General features: G+C 38.9%; 1 protein-coding gene across 1 annotated transcript; it reads right to left on the bottom strand.

The window, feature by feature from the left end:
• Positions 1-5,547: 5,547 nt before the first annotated feature.
• hoxc10a (homeobox C10a) lies at positions 5,548-10,627 on the bottom strand. Its single transcript, XM_010784479.1, has 2 exons — positions 7,408-10,627; positions 5,548-5,836 (listed from the first exon to the last, which is right to left on the bottom strand). The coding sequence occupies exons 1-2, from the start codon at positions 8,111-8,113 to the stop codon at positions 5,559-5,561; spliced, it is 984 nt and encodes a 327-aa protein (XP_010782781.1). The 5' UTR covers positions 8,114-10,627; the 3' UTR covers positions 5,548-5,558.
• Positions 10,628-15,403: the final 4,776 nt, after the last annotated feature.

Here is a 15,403-nt window from a genome sequence, read left to right as displayed (position 1 = left end):
GGGGGAGAGAGAGAGAGAGAGAGATCTATAACAAGTGACAATGTTTGTTTCTTACAATGTCTTATCTATTCAACTCTTTTATCCATATGTGATTTGTGTTGTGCTACAATAAAAAAAAATGCATAATTAAATATTCCTTTGTTGTTGGTTCTTATCTCTGATATGTCTGCCTTTTACTGTTGTTCTCCGTAAATACAAGTGAACTTGCAACATTTCTTCGGCAGTAAAATCTTAAAGGGCATGTTTTTTGCATCGCTACTTTTGTGTATTTAATATCTAAGTATCTAACTTCTTCTTTAACATTTCCCCGACACACCACAGCCTTATTTGGCAAACAAAAGCACTGTTCAGACAATTTTGTTTTAAACATTTATAATCCAGTATCAGTTATGTATGAAAATAAATAATGTAAATTGAGAAATAAAGCAACAGTGCTCGTTTAGAATAAGACAAACCACACAGAAAGTTGGGATGATTTGCATATAGATGAGGTGTTTGATCGTCTATAGTCAATGCAAGTCAATTTTTATAATAAATTACCAAATCACAAATGTGCCTATAAGCTTTTTTAATCTCAAAAAGTATATGTAGCACTTTGTGTTTTCATATTCACGTATGCTTCTGTTTTTTTTGTACGGGATCAGGGATGAGCTGGATTTGATCAAATGCAAATTCATTCATAAGCTATAACCAACTAATCAATTGATGCCGATAACAATGCTTGAAACTGGCTCTCATATTACTCAGCTATACCATTCGGTTTTTCTCTTAACACATACACACATTTTAATATAGACAACTCTTCTTGTGCAATATAACGTAAAATATATTAGTACGCCTACTTATCGCATGATCACAGCTTTACTGAGGTTGACAATGTTTTTTCTGTTTAAACTTAAATTAAGTTATGTAAAGCTTTTTGCCCATATAGACATATGGTCGACGCTAACGGGCAAAAACATTTAAAGTAAGACTAAGTCTTTTTGCATGAGCGCCGCCGCAGTGCAGTGATGTTTGAATTTGGATGTATTGGCAAAAAGTAGTGTTTTAGGAAATATGCCGTTAGATCTACTGACTAAATATCATTTTGGTTTAATTGCTTACATCACCTAAATCGGTTTATAGGGTTAACATGCAAAAAAATATAATTATTGAAAATTGCAGCTTCAATTGAGATGATTCATCTGAAAATAGATTAAACAACAAGTCCCATTCCCCAGACCGGCCCAGTATGCATGTTCAAATGTGAGATTATCACATGCTTCAGATTTCTCTTTGTACTATTATAATCATAAAACAGATAAAGAAACAGCTCGACATGCTGTTAAAGACCAACACACCTCCTGTTAAGGTAACTGTAATCCATCTTCATTGTCATGGGAGTCTGAACATTGTTTGTTTTCACCTCCGTCCTCACAACACATTTGTGTGATTGCTGGTTACATGAACAACAAACAAAGAATTGAAGCTCTTAGTTCGTTGCAACATGAATTTCCCATCAGACACATGCGGTCATATTTGCTAGCTTGCGTGACGACAGGGCGGAGGAGTATTAGTTAGCTACTGTCAATAATGAAGATATTAAGTGTAATTTCCTCCGAGAAATAGTCACAGCATTTTCCCCTTAAAGCACACAAGAAACAAATAGTCTCTTAAAACAGGCTCACGATGCAATTTAACCAAATAAATAAAAGCAAATGTGTGCAGCATTTGGATCCTATTATACGCGCTGAAACTCTACATAACAAATTCAAAGTCGATATGAAAAGTTATTTATAAAGACCCATGTGCTCAGCAGAACCTTGTAATCCAAACTGAAGCATCAATGTCCTCGATAACCGCTGCATTTAACAGTTTCATCATAACACTGCTCCTAGTTTATTTATTAAGATTGTCCTAAAAGCAAACCCCTCCCTCTTCAACACATGTGCTGAGAAATAATGCTGATCAATAGGCCTGAAGATATCCTCATGGTGATGACTGTCGCACATTTTGCATTTTGGTCCTACAGTTTTTCTCAATTAAAGAGGCGAAGTAAATCATACCGGCAAGTGATAATAATCCATTGATTTTGAATTAAAAAAAATGACTAAGTATTGTTTCTGCTGCACAGCTGATCGCCAGTTTCAAATCATACCGATAAAATAAACCCCAATGAATAATTGTAGATAAATTGTTGCTGAAAGCGGCATATTAAATGCAATTTATTCAGCAATCTTCAAAGAAATAAAACATCTGAAGATGTTCCAATGAAAGAAAGCTAGTGTCCATCGTTTCTTAATTTCATGGTCCATATAGCAAAAAACGAACTAACAATAACTTCCTCATAAATATCCTAAAATAAAGCTAATAATAATAATAATGTCAAAATAGAGTGGGAAAAAAGTAAAGCGGTTAGAATATTTGGCTCATGTCTGATCAGTGGCAGTAACACATCTTCAGCTGTCCGGAGGAAGTGGCAGACTAAAGCCTTTAGTTCCTGTGCGCCACTACAAAGTGAAATAAATGGCTTTATGTGTATATGGTTTTAGGGTGAATCTGCGCAGCTCTCGGGGCTGTTTCCAGCGCTGTAAAGTCTTTGTCAGTGATGCATTCCAAGGGAGACCCTCATTCACTGAGCTGAATGAAAGTGACTTTGGATTCCAGACTGTCTCTTCCAGTTGCACTACCGGGGAGGGGGGCTGAGAAAACAAGGGGAAATTGTGAACAGGATAAACACTGCCTTAGGAAAAATGCTGACTGCGACACACAAACAGACCTTTTACGTTTTCTTCCTTTTAAAATAAACTCATCACTTTCTGAGGATTTTTATTTCACATAATGGCCGATATTAATCCACAGCTGTTTAGCACATACATTATCTTAATAATAAAATGGAAATAGGAGGTGCTATCGATAACAATATGTTATTTTCCGTTAATCAATTAAGTTAGTGCTATTGGACTACAATATGATATATCAGTGATGCTATTCTAATCAAAATAAGATAGAAGTATTATTATCAATACACTCCGCCAAAATCTTAAAACTGTTGTTTCTTTATTGATCAAAATTAGGGTAATATAATATATTTAACTAAATACAAAATAAACGCATCAGCCCGATAAAGGTTCGTGCAAAAACAATATAAAAAGAGAAAGTTTAAATGCAAACATTAAACAAGATAAAGGACACCTAAAGCATGACATGTCGACTTAAACTGTTTGATGTGCAAAAATAATGTTTGCAAGAATATTCCTGAAGAGAAATCCAATAGGCCTCAATTACCAAAATGTGAATTCTAATGGGACGATTGTTGCGAGTGTAAGTGTTGTTATGTTTGTTGACATTTGTGGTAAAAAAATACTTTCAAAGTAAAAATTATTTTAAAATAATAAAGTATCAAATATGTTTTAATTGTACACCACCTCACACTGCAACAAAGTGAAAAATTGAATTGCACGACATTTTGGAATAAAACATTTAAAGCAGCAGAGTAGCATTAACAGGAACAACACATGCTCAAACACATAAAATGATGGAAATGTCAATACGCAACCATTTCCTGTTGTGAAGTCTGATTAATTTGTCAGATAATTGAAAGAGTCAAATATGTGGCATCTATCTACTGGTATCAACCCATCTCTCTATTCAGATCATCATAAAGCAGCTGAAACCACTAAACCACAGCAGACAGCCAGTGATGACAGATGCAATACAACGCAGTCTAAAACTTTACCCCATGTTGTTTACAACCTATTCTCCTTCTGAGAGCCTCGGAAGGGTTTACAGCCCGCCACAAAATAACAGCAAAGAAAGAAAGCGTCTCTGTCCAAGGTATTGCAGCTCAGTTCATTTACAATGCCATTTGCGGGGACCTGGGTGAGGGGGTAATTCAGCGGAAATGGTGCCCTTGATGAAGACGAACTGACGTAATCAAGGCAGTTTCTTGTTGCCGAGCCAGGAAGCCAACCCCAACAACATGAAACTACCTAAACCACGCTTCAGCTTCGCGCAAAGGGGTTTAAAATCCATGGAAAGGACAATATGCAAAATCCAAGAGAGGATTAACACTATTCAGCACAAAGAGAAAGGCGAGTACCAACACAATAAAACATAACATGATCCACAAGCGCTAGATATCATACTTTCTAATAACAATTTTTATAGCCCGGCATGCCTTTACTCGTTTGCTCATAAAAACAGCATCAGTTTTAAAGTGCTTTTGTTCTAAACCCATAACAGAAGCAGCACACCACATCAAGTAATTCGGCAGTTACAAAATATGAGAAAATACAATGTTTTTGTATACCCAGAAACATAAAGAAAAAATATGAATCAACCAGCATTGTAAAAGCAGAATAGAGGAGAGGAGAAGAGAAATAAAACAGAGATCAGCAGCGCTGATTGATCAACAACTTATAAACTATCGACATGTGCAGGCGTGCACCATGCGTTTCACAAGAGCTGTCAAGCAAGCTCCCCGTGACAGATGTGGCATACTTTCCAAAACAGGAAACAACAATATTACATCAAATGTGAGTCCTACCTTCACTCGCTTCCTGCAGACGCTTTCCCGGTGTGTTTAGTTATCCACGTGTTTTGCCGTGATGCCTGTTGTTATTGTTCCTGCAGCCGTCGCGGTCCCTTTTATCCACCATCTTTCTTATCTCCTGCTCCCATGAAGATCCATTATCCTGGGTGGAGGCGGCTGCTTCTTCCAGCCCAGCGCCCCGGCTGGATCCTGCACATTGCAGTCTCTGCTGTGTGGATTAGCCCTCCTCCACACACCTTTAAACGCATCTTTACTGCTGCAGCACATTATATTTGCAGATCATAAAATCCACCCCCAACGCTTTCCAGGGCGAACCTGACATTAGAATTTTATGACCTTGACTTACTGTGGTCACCTGGATAATATTTAAATCAACGTTATGGTCTCTCTCTTCTATTAAAACTGCCATGATCTCCCTTTTCTCATCCGCAGTGTCTCTCCCTCCCTCTCATTTGCACCACTATGCCAGGGGAAGGACAAAGTTGGTAATACCTTTCCATTTCCCCCTCCTTTTATTGTTTTTGAATGGTTTGCCATGAGCTTCATATCGTCTTGTGCATGCCCATTACATTGCACGGCTATGCCAAAGCAACAGACACCAACGAAGAAGCGGCACAAGTGGCTTAACATTCATTATAGCTCAGAAAAATAAAACTGCTTAAATGCCAAGACTTATTTATAGACTGATTGGGATTGCCTCCTCCTTTCGTTTGCTTCATGTTATATTATAATTATCATCGGAAGGTAATTGCACCTCATCGTTCCAACGCTGTTGCAAGTGTTCACCTGGTAGCTACTCAAGTAGTCTGCAGCTAGTTCAAATGAAGGTACGCTGTGGATATGTGAATGTGTGTTCGGTGTATGTTTAGCGTGTAAGTGAGCATATAGATAAATTATATAGATAGCCTATGATACTGAATGCATAAGATTACACATGCATGTCTGTATATACCTGTCATGTAAATGCATATGTGTGGGTATGTGTATGTGTATGTGTGTGAGTGTATGTGTGGTTTAAATGTCCTCAGGAATAGTTATAAACTGCATTGTGCCCCCTTTCTCGGCTCTCCCTGCTAAGCTTCTTGAGCTTCATGCGTCTGTTTTGGAACCAGATCTTGACCTGTCTGTCGGTCAGGTTGATACTCCGGCTCATCTCCAGGCGGCGCTCCCGAGACAGATACATGTTGAACAAGAACTCCTTCTCAAGCTCCAGCGTCTGGTGCTTTGTGTAGGGGCAGCGCTTCTTCCTTCCACTTTTGGCTTTTAACCAGCTTCCCGGTGTCTTTTCCGCGGATAAATCATCTACCGGAGCAAAAAAAAAGACAACGATGAACAAATGTGGCCAAATCCGGAGAGTAATTTTGTGCAGAAATCATGCAGCCTCCATGAGTACGCTAGATGCTATGTCCACGCCCATATCTCACATGTCCATTCACTAACGTTGATCTGGATCAAAATAGTTTAGAAGACCAGACTAACCGGTGTGGACCCTCCGACACTCTCCCTTGAACGAATGAACAACGTCGAACATCCCAGCTTTTGCTTCAACTCCTACTGCTTTCAAATTGCCTTTGTGTGATGTACAGCTATAATTAGATCAAATCAAGCTAGGGTGTGTAAGCACTTCTTTTGTCTGTGTTGGACCTCAGACTCCCATAAAATGTTATTACCTTTGCACGCCGGAGTCAATTTTTTTTTTGGAGGTTCATCCCAAACAAAACAAAGTCTCTGTAGCATAATATCAGATTGAGCAAAACAGTTATGTCGGTATTAGCAGGGAACACACACCGCTGGTAATTTCTTGATTAGGTTGCAGGCTCAAGGGAATAACGCCCCTTTTGCGTACACAGACAAGCAGAGGCGTACACACACACACACACACACACACACACACACACACAGACAGATCCTATTGCATGCATGTATTTTTCGCAACTTAGCCTACACATGAAATTGGAACTCATTTTAAAAAAGAGTTAAAGAAATGTAGCAGAAGGGTGAACCTCTGTTTGCTTTATTACTAGCATCCATTATAAGGGCAGTCTAATGGCAACAATTATTCCAACGGTTAAATGTGAGTGTGTGGTGTGTGTGGGTTTTAATTATTATCAACCAATCGTTGAAGTTGACTAAAAAAAACTATTCAAAAAAAGTTAATAAAGTTGTTATTGCTAAAGTACATATATAATTTTGTCAAACGGAAGACGACAAATTTGCCCGAATCTTATTGAGCCGCTGTTAGCATGAAGGAAATGATCATGAAAGAAAATGTCTCAGACGTGGAAAATTATGTTTTAAAAACGGGACTGATTTATCGTTAATTATCCGTACAGCGAATTATAAATGATTTCTGAAGAATAAAATAAGGGAGAATTGTTCGGTTTTTTAAAAAAAAACAAGGTAATTTTTACAAACGATTTTTTCTGATGGAGCTAAGCTGTATAGTTTTACGTTGGCTAAAAATCACAATTTTGATGCGTACAATTGGCAATGTTAAAATGGTTAAGTTTCACAACGTAATTGGCCAATGTAACAGAAACAAAGAATGTGATAACGTGTGTGCGTGCGTGTGAGCGTGTTTATTTCGATGATAACTGCTCATCTCACATTCTCAAATTAAAGGAAAGGTGTTAAATGCCACGGGAACCATAACCCCTGCCAAGCAGGCCTGTCAAATGCAGCCAATATGACTGCTTTCAAACACAAGTCTACATTAGCCTACTGGGTCATGACACAACACAGCATGCACACACAGCACTGATATAATTAATACACGTGTGAAAATAGTTTTTGTAAGCACGTTTTGCGTGAATGTGTATTTGTGTGAGAGTGTACGTAAGGTATGAGGAAGAGGAGGGGGTAAAGTCGTCTACCTTTTAATTCCCCGTCCGAGTTATCTGAGCAGCTGTCACTCTTGGCCTTCTCTTCCTTCCTGCTCTGACTCTCATCTGTGTTTAAAACCTCTCTCGCTGTATCCTGCGCCGATTTACTGCAACTTAGTGTCGATTCTGAGTCAACAGATGTCGCCAAGTGGGTAAGAGAGAAGCCGGAGGGGAACTGCTGCTCGTCCTGCTGCGGCCTCTCTCCGTTGAACACCTGGAAACAGCCGCTGGACGAGGCGGTTTGCTCAGGCCGGGAGCTATTGTCTCCGAGCCGGATGTAAGTGGCCGAGTCTGTTGTCTCTTTGCCCTTATTGCTGTCATCCTGATAGATGCAACAACACGCCTCCTCTTTGACGTTGCCCGCTGGAAACAAGCAGGGTTGTAAACACTGGGCAACAGGTTGTTCGTCCCTACTGGTTTTGGAGCCTGGGGTCCATGTGGCCAGCTGTGTTGACAGGTAGGACGCATCCTGGAAGCCGCCGAGCGACACACCGCCCGGAGGAACCTCGTCTCTTTTGGGGAGTGAAGATGGTCCAACCTTCCCAATGTTTCTCATCACTGAATATCCGTACTCTGCAGCTGTGTGGATGTACATCCCGGGGTTGCTGGAATAACCCTCACCTCTGAAGGAAGATGATCCTCCCATTAAGGAATCCATCAGGAAGTTACCGGGAGCTATGTTATTCGGACATGACATTTTTGCACTTGGCAACACGGTATCGTTAAGTGTGTTCCACCGAGTCTGAACTACGGGATTTCTTCTGGAGAATAAGGACAGTAGGATGCTGACATCTTTTGGAGGAGTAAAATATCAGTAACATAATTATGGATGCTGGGAGACATGTCATGTGAATTCTAGGCCAATAGCGTCGTGGATGTGGCCTTGATGCTCCAGACTGACGTGACGTCAGCTCGGTCAAGTTGGGGAAGCTGGAGGGTTTTTAATGGAGCAAGAGCGCCACCCAGCGACCAAACGCTGGCCAAGACAGCAGGCCAACACCAGGGGAACAAAGGGCGACTGCTGCAGTAGGATTTTTCTAAGGCACTTCCTACGTGACTTTTGCCAACGAAAATATATTCGGTTTAAGTTAAGAACTTCTTTTGATTTGAAAGAAAACGTGTCTTTTCTTCACTGCGCTAGCGACGTGGAGAAGCCATCGAGGAGTATTCATTTGAGAGTGCATTTCGTGTCTGTTTTGGTCGATTTGCTTTGTTGTTGACACCGATTTAGAAAGGTAAGTTGTACGCAGGTGTGCTATTAAAACAAATCTTAACAGAAATACCAGAAATGCTAGGTAGCCTACTTTATAAACTTTTAATTGAAAAAGGTCGTTGCAGACTAGGTTTAACCCTTGACATTAATAAAAAAAGGTTCGCTTTTGCCTAACCAGTTAAAATAGGATTATATTATCTTTTGAAATGTGTTACTGTCCTCCTTTTTAATATTTACAAAAATTGATTTTATGAATTATTACGAAAACCGTTTACTTCGGTCAGGTGTTTTCTTTTGACTTTCAGAATATTTATATTTTCTTCATATGACTTTACTACTCCGACAGAATTACAACATAGAATTCGTTAACAAGCAAACCTATTAGATCTTGTTAGACCAATTAGTTAACTTTAACTGGGCTGGGCTTATACTCAAGAAGCCGCAAACGGTTGTTAAACTGCTTTTCTTCTTGAAATGAGCAACAACATATTAACTAGACTGTGGAATATGTGCGCCAGTGGATGAAGGGCCTATAAGGACATTTATTATTGTGATGTAAAAGGAAAACCATACAGATCTACGTCAAGAGTAATGCTTCCCTTTTTTTTTTTTACAGTTCACACAAAATATCTTACAGGCTTATAAATAATTCATTGCATGCCTGAGCTATCGTTAGCCTATATACAATTCTGTATTGTTTTCAGGATGTTTTCTCTGTAATTGTATGTGCTTTTATTTTTGGTAAATATATGAAATGGTGTTTACTGTTTATTTGTATTATTTTTTTCAATTAGGTTTGTACCAGAAGAGCTGGTATGTCGATTAAGTGTGGCTCTCATTTAAATGAATGCGTATTCATGCACTGAGACTTTATTTAAACACGCCCTGTGGATTAGTATCTATTGTACTTCTCCTTAAAACTATTTAGACGTTGCCAACATTATCGTTTGAGTTTAAATGTGTCCTGTTCAGTTCAATGTTTTTTTATATAGTTGTCAGTAGCAAAAGGTTAACAAATGTGCTGTGCTGCAGTGGCTACGATATTTAAGAGTAGACTGTTGCGAAATGTAAATACGACGAAATGAGGAAACTACACTTATCTCGAATACAGTATATACAGTATACATTTAAGTACACTTAAACTAAAACTCACGAAAATACAATAACGTGTGTGTAATATTTAATTAATTTGGACAAACATTGAAGGTTTTATTGAATATACCATGGAAGTGTGAATTGTTATTCTTCTTCTGTCAATGTCGCAGGTTAAAACTATGAAGTGCGTGCCTAACCTCCATTATTTTCTCACCCACAGTGTTGTGTTGGCTGTCTTTGTTTCGTGTGTGTTGCTTTGTGCCAGGCCTGTTTTCTATATTGCAATCAGTAGGTTTTAAGGACATCTAGTCCAAACAAACCCGCAGAATTGAGCGATAATCACACTGCTGCAAAAACCTCACAGGCTTACAATTTTTGTTTTAGTTTGATAACGTGATACAAATCTCTACCGCACAAATGCAACAATGAATGATGATATAGAAGCGGACACTGTTGGATTATTTTTCATATTTGACATAAAAACTACATTTTGTAAAACTAATCTCATATCTTGTAGATATTATCTAAAATGTTCCATTTGAAAAAGTCCTCCAAACGGCCATTGAGACTGCAGTAATGTCACATCTAACACGTATAAGGTTTTAGGACTGAGTCTAAAAATCATTTTGGTCTTTAAATAATAATATTACTAACAGTTCTCTAGCAAACACTTCCAGACGGATGCAGGCAATGATGGCATGCGTCTAGCCAGTTTTAAATCTGCTGCTGTCCTAGTTGTGTTTTGTTTGCACGCTCGCCTGTCTGTCAGTCCGTCTGTCTGTGTTCAGTTCACAATCATTTCCAAAGGCAAGGGCAGGATATGCCGAGTACAATTACAATTGTATTTCTTTACATATTTGTTATATATGTGTGTACAATGACGTTTCCACATGAAATAAAATCTGTTTTTGCATGTTGTACTTTGAATGTAATTGAAATAAATAATAAGCAAAAACCAATAAAGAGTGTATTTCATGTTATCTCAATGACCAACATCCTACAGATTTATGAAATAAATAGGGCCATTCATAGCTAAATATGAAAAAAGCGTTTTATATAGAGGGACGTATAACTTTGAGTGTGCAGAACATGTTCCTCTTGACCCTTTTAAAACTACAAATATAACACTATAAAACTGGCGTGTTCTGATGAGTAGGCCTTATATTCCTTAAAAATATAATTTGGAGAAGGACGTTTTCCCTCCAAATAACATGACAATCCTAAAATAAAGGATTATTAAATTAAATAATTCTGACATATTTTGTAATCCCCATACGTTCTGATTTGTGTGGGATTAATTAATAAAACACACCCAATATAGTATACAAAATCTTTCACACACAAAATCTGCTTTATGACACATTCACACCTAGCCTGCAGGCTACCTTCGACTCAGCATATAGCACGAAAAAGGCATGCACATAAAAACAAATTATATACAACTTTTCAAAAAGCACAGAGCTCGAAATAACAACTATAGGCCTACATTTCAAATGAGACGCAGAGAACATATGACCTGCTATTATAATCCTGCATTGCGGGTCAGGTAAATAGGTATTATTATACCATAGGCCTGTAATGACGAGTGGGACAGTATTCTTGTTGGAATTTCACACACATGAGAGAATTAGAGAATAACTATGGCGATGTCGCAGTAGAGTGCGTGTTGTGACGGCACAGTTAGTTTAGTTTCAGAATGTCCGTGGCAATTACATAATATTGTGATGTCACTGACCGAACAATGTATTAACATTGGCATTGTGAGACCTCAGACGTAGTAGGCGAGTTTGTTATTTATCAGTATACTGCCAGTATAGAATAACCATTATCATGGCACATGCGTAATAAAAGAAGGTCTGAGACTGTAACATGCACACAAGATTGTGTATAGGCTACACAAAGTATTATGATACAGGGTTGAGAATGGCAAACAGTTGCTTAAAAAACGACTTTGATGCTGCATGCTCAATAGCGGGCAATTCGTGAATATATATTTGAGTAGATTGGGCTTGTTCTACAGTTGTAGGAGTATATGATGAGTTATAAAAACTACACGGCTCTTCCCAAGCTATGGAAAGGTTTTGACTGAGCAAGCATACCTTTTTGCTTCTATAACATTCCACACAGCTTTTCTCTCCATCCAGTTGTAGGCTACTTCAATCATTGAAACACAAACGCAACCATGTAGCCTATACCACAAGTCCATTCCTACACAATTCGTAATGTGTTTTCCTTGCAGATGTGGTGTTCAGTAAGCGTTAAGTAAAGTTTAACACACACACACACACACACACACACACACACACACACACACACACACCCACACACACACACACACACACACACACACACGACTGTATTTTACCACGGTCTTTACACTTACACTAAACTAGAGCCAACACTTTCGCCACTAAATTGCCGACCAATTGATTGCAAACCTGGAGGCTGTTCTTATATTGCAAACAGGTATGGGTGTTGAATGCTGCAGAGCAGAAGGATGTTGTAATCAGGATCCACTGCGACACAACTAATTTGCTCCTGCATGGCAGCCACTTTGAGATATATTTGCAGTTGGACGTGAGGCGGTTCTGCTTTGTGTCCTTTCTCATGCTGCTGTCCACTCCATGCGCAACTGCAAATTTATGGTGCCAGAATCATGTAAGTTCTTAATTAAAAACCAGAGTGGTAACCGCCTTTAAAGTAGAGCATAGCCTACTACATTATTGCCACTGTCGACGACACCAGATACACACACCAGCCGCCGTATCTGACTTAAAACTTACGACAAATTACAGTTACACTAAACTTGGTAGCAACCATAAATAAATAGAAGCGTACAAATGCACTAATGTAAATTCAAATGTTTTGAGTTATTTGGTTGCAGCAATAGCTCGTTTTACAGCGTCGAACTGTTTTATGGCCCTATAGAACAGGATAGGTGCTGAGATGCGAATAGTAGTGTATAAAACCATTCAATAGCCTATAACCCTTTTGATTAGGACGTGTAGAGAAAAATAAAGGAACACCCCTACATTTACAACACAATAAAAAAAAAAAAAAATGATAACCGATGAATAGTTTCCTCAAATCAACAACAAAGAAATAGAAATGTTACAAAAACGAAAACACTTCACATTTTTGCAGATTCCCCCTATAATCTACCTTATTTTGTATTTATTTTCGAGGTATTTTTTATATTTTAATATTTATATATGTGTATAGTTTATGTTTTGTATATATATTTAAACTTTTTTTTTTTTCTATTGCTATGGAAACGAATTTGTTTTTATATTCAGTTAGTAGGCACGTTTATAATGTTGCCAAACCATTTTTGTTATATTGTAAATTATCTTACACATTTCAATATGAATACACACCTTTCCCTTGACTCAAAAGGTAGATATGTTTTGTTTATAGCCTAGTTAAATTCCCAAAAATAAAATAAAGTCTTATTGATAGTTTATAGCATCATATCGAAAACTGAGATTCTTTCAAACTATTCCTCAGATTTTATGGAGCTGAATCAATCAATTTTCCTTTTGCATTTTAATGGCACCAGGCTTCATCTTTCCCTCCTGGCTCGCCTCATCTACATAAAACACACCGCCATTTTCCTTCACCACCACAACAACTAAACATGAGTGATCTCAGGAGCTGCATTCCAGCAGAGTGGACTGTACTTCTGTCACAAAACACACCTCGAAGTGGATGTTTCGAGGACTCATAATACTACTGTGATGTCACCGAGGCATCCATCTCAGGAAACGCTTTCAAGATCCCGTTGAGGAAACAAAACAGTGCAGAGGCAGGGATACTCCTGGCCCTCGTGTGGTTGATAGACAACATTTGCAGGAGCCTCTGCAGCCCTATACATTAGTGACGTTGTGTGTTGCTGACACCTAGGCTACAAATTGCCCACGTCACCGTCCCAGGGCCAAGGTTGGTGGGTGTGGCGAAATGGGGGCTCCTATAGCCTTGATCTCTGCTAGTGTGCATCGCCTTTCTTTTGTCAGAACAGCCACCTGTCCTTCCTGATATTACACCGACATATGCAGATTGAACCTAACTTTAATTCCTGCAAGATTTCTGCCAGGTGTTCATTAATACATGCACTAAAAAGTGTGTATTACGTGGATATCCACAAGAGTTTTCGTTCCCTTTTATCTTTTCTTTATTTGCATTAAAATAATGTAAAACCCTTGGCCAGAACCTTGACCGAGCCAGATCTAATTAAACACTCGGAAGTAAATAGAAAGCTATGCAATAGTTTGCGCTGTAAAATCCACTTGATCCATGCACAGCAGCATGAGCAGGTTTCACATCTAAAGACAGATATCAAAGGATAGGCCGACTCACGTATACCCACGCACGCACAAACCGTTATGTTTGCCCTATAAAGGAACCACCCATTATGATTTAGCACGGTGCAACAGGCACACAACAACAACAAATTGTCTTTAGAAAAACAAATATAGGTCTACAGTTTATACCAACATGTTTTAAAACGTCTCATGCGTGAAAACGTATACATTTTACAAGGACAATAAAGTGTATTTACTGGGCGTGCTAAAGCTGGCCAAGTTACCTGCTGTAGTTTAATGCGAGGGGTCAAAGTTGGGCTCTGTACACATTCCATTTTCTGTTCCCACTGACTCCCATTGGCCCATTCCGCTGCTGCACACATTTCCGGGCTAAAGGGGCTCCTTGATTCCACTTTATTGCAGCGGGTTAAAGGTGAAGGCCTTGACATTATTGAAGTTCAAAGACTACATTTAATTATAAATTGTAGTTAATGCACACGTGCAATCACCATGCACATATGTTGGGGAACATATAGGCCTATATACACATGCGCTCAACCCAAGGGACACACACGCATACATATTGCATAAAAAGGACATGCTAATGTTGATTTCCTTTCCCGTCGCTATCTCTTCTTAGAACTTTTACCACCTGTTCCAATTAGTCGACAATCATTTATTCATAGCTGGCGTGTTGAAATAGGCTGAGGTTCGATGTCAGCTCAGACAAATAGGCTACTATCTCAAATGCGTGGCTGAATCGGAGCAGCAAAACATTACAAATCCACGAGGTCTCTACGAGGCCAAATCCAGACAATTCAATAAATAAATAAAACTTACTCAATGGAAAATCTGTCCTCTGGATTTGCCGCGGTTGTCCAATATTGAGATTAGAGGAATAGCGGACATGCATGGCGGTTGTGTGCAGAGGGGGTTGGGATGGTTTGACGTTACAGTCTACACAGACCTAGTTCATGTCGAAACCTCTTTTCCCCCTCTTGGACATCCAGGGTTGCTTGTTTACTATTTACTGCGGAAGTGGACGCCATTCCCTCCGAACAGACGGTGCAATTAAGAGAAAAAAATAGCCATTTAGTGCCTGTCTTTATGGCAGTGTCTAGACTACAAGAGTGGCGATTCCATTTAGTGGGCACTAAAAGAGGTTATCATTCTAGTCTCTTTCTCTACATTTCTAAGATCTGAGCTCTATCTTCGTTTAACATGCTTGATTACATTTAAACATGATCTTCCAGAGTGTTGTTATCTTAAAATCGCCGAAAACCTGACAAGTGTAGGCCCGTCGGACCTTTTCCTTAGTTTCACAACCGCCACCAAATCTGCCACAGCAAAATCGTGTATCGCCATGAACTATAGCCTG

The sequence above is a fragment of the Notothenia coriiceps genome, unplaced genomic scaffold, assembly GCF_000735185.1.
Source record: "Notothenia coriiceps isolate Sejong01 unplaced genomic scaffold, NC01 NC01_scaffold00026421, whole genome shotgun sequence".
NCBI classification, from domain to species: domain Eukaryota; kingdom Metazoa; phylum Chordata; class Actinopteri; order Perciformes; family Nototheniidae; genus Notothenia; species Notothenia coriiceps.
The sequence above is the reverse complement of the archived record's forward strand: the minus strand, read 5'-3'. Positions and strand labels throughout refer to the sequence as shown.

Bases quoted from the DNA above. Each gene is read 5' to 3' on its own strand.
- hoxc10a (XM_010784479.1), bottom strand. From the start codon at position 8,113: ATGTCATGTCCGAATAACATAGCTCCCGGTAACTTCCTGATGGATTCC. The intron at 5,837-7,407 runs GTAGACGACTTT...TTGCTCCGGTAG, and splicing joins CTCGGACGGGGAATTAAAAG to ATGATTTATCCGCGGAAAAG.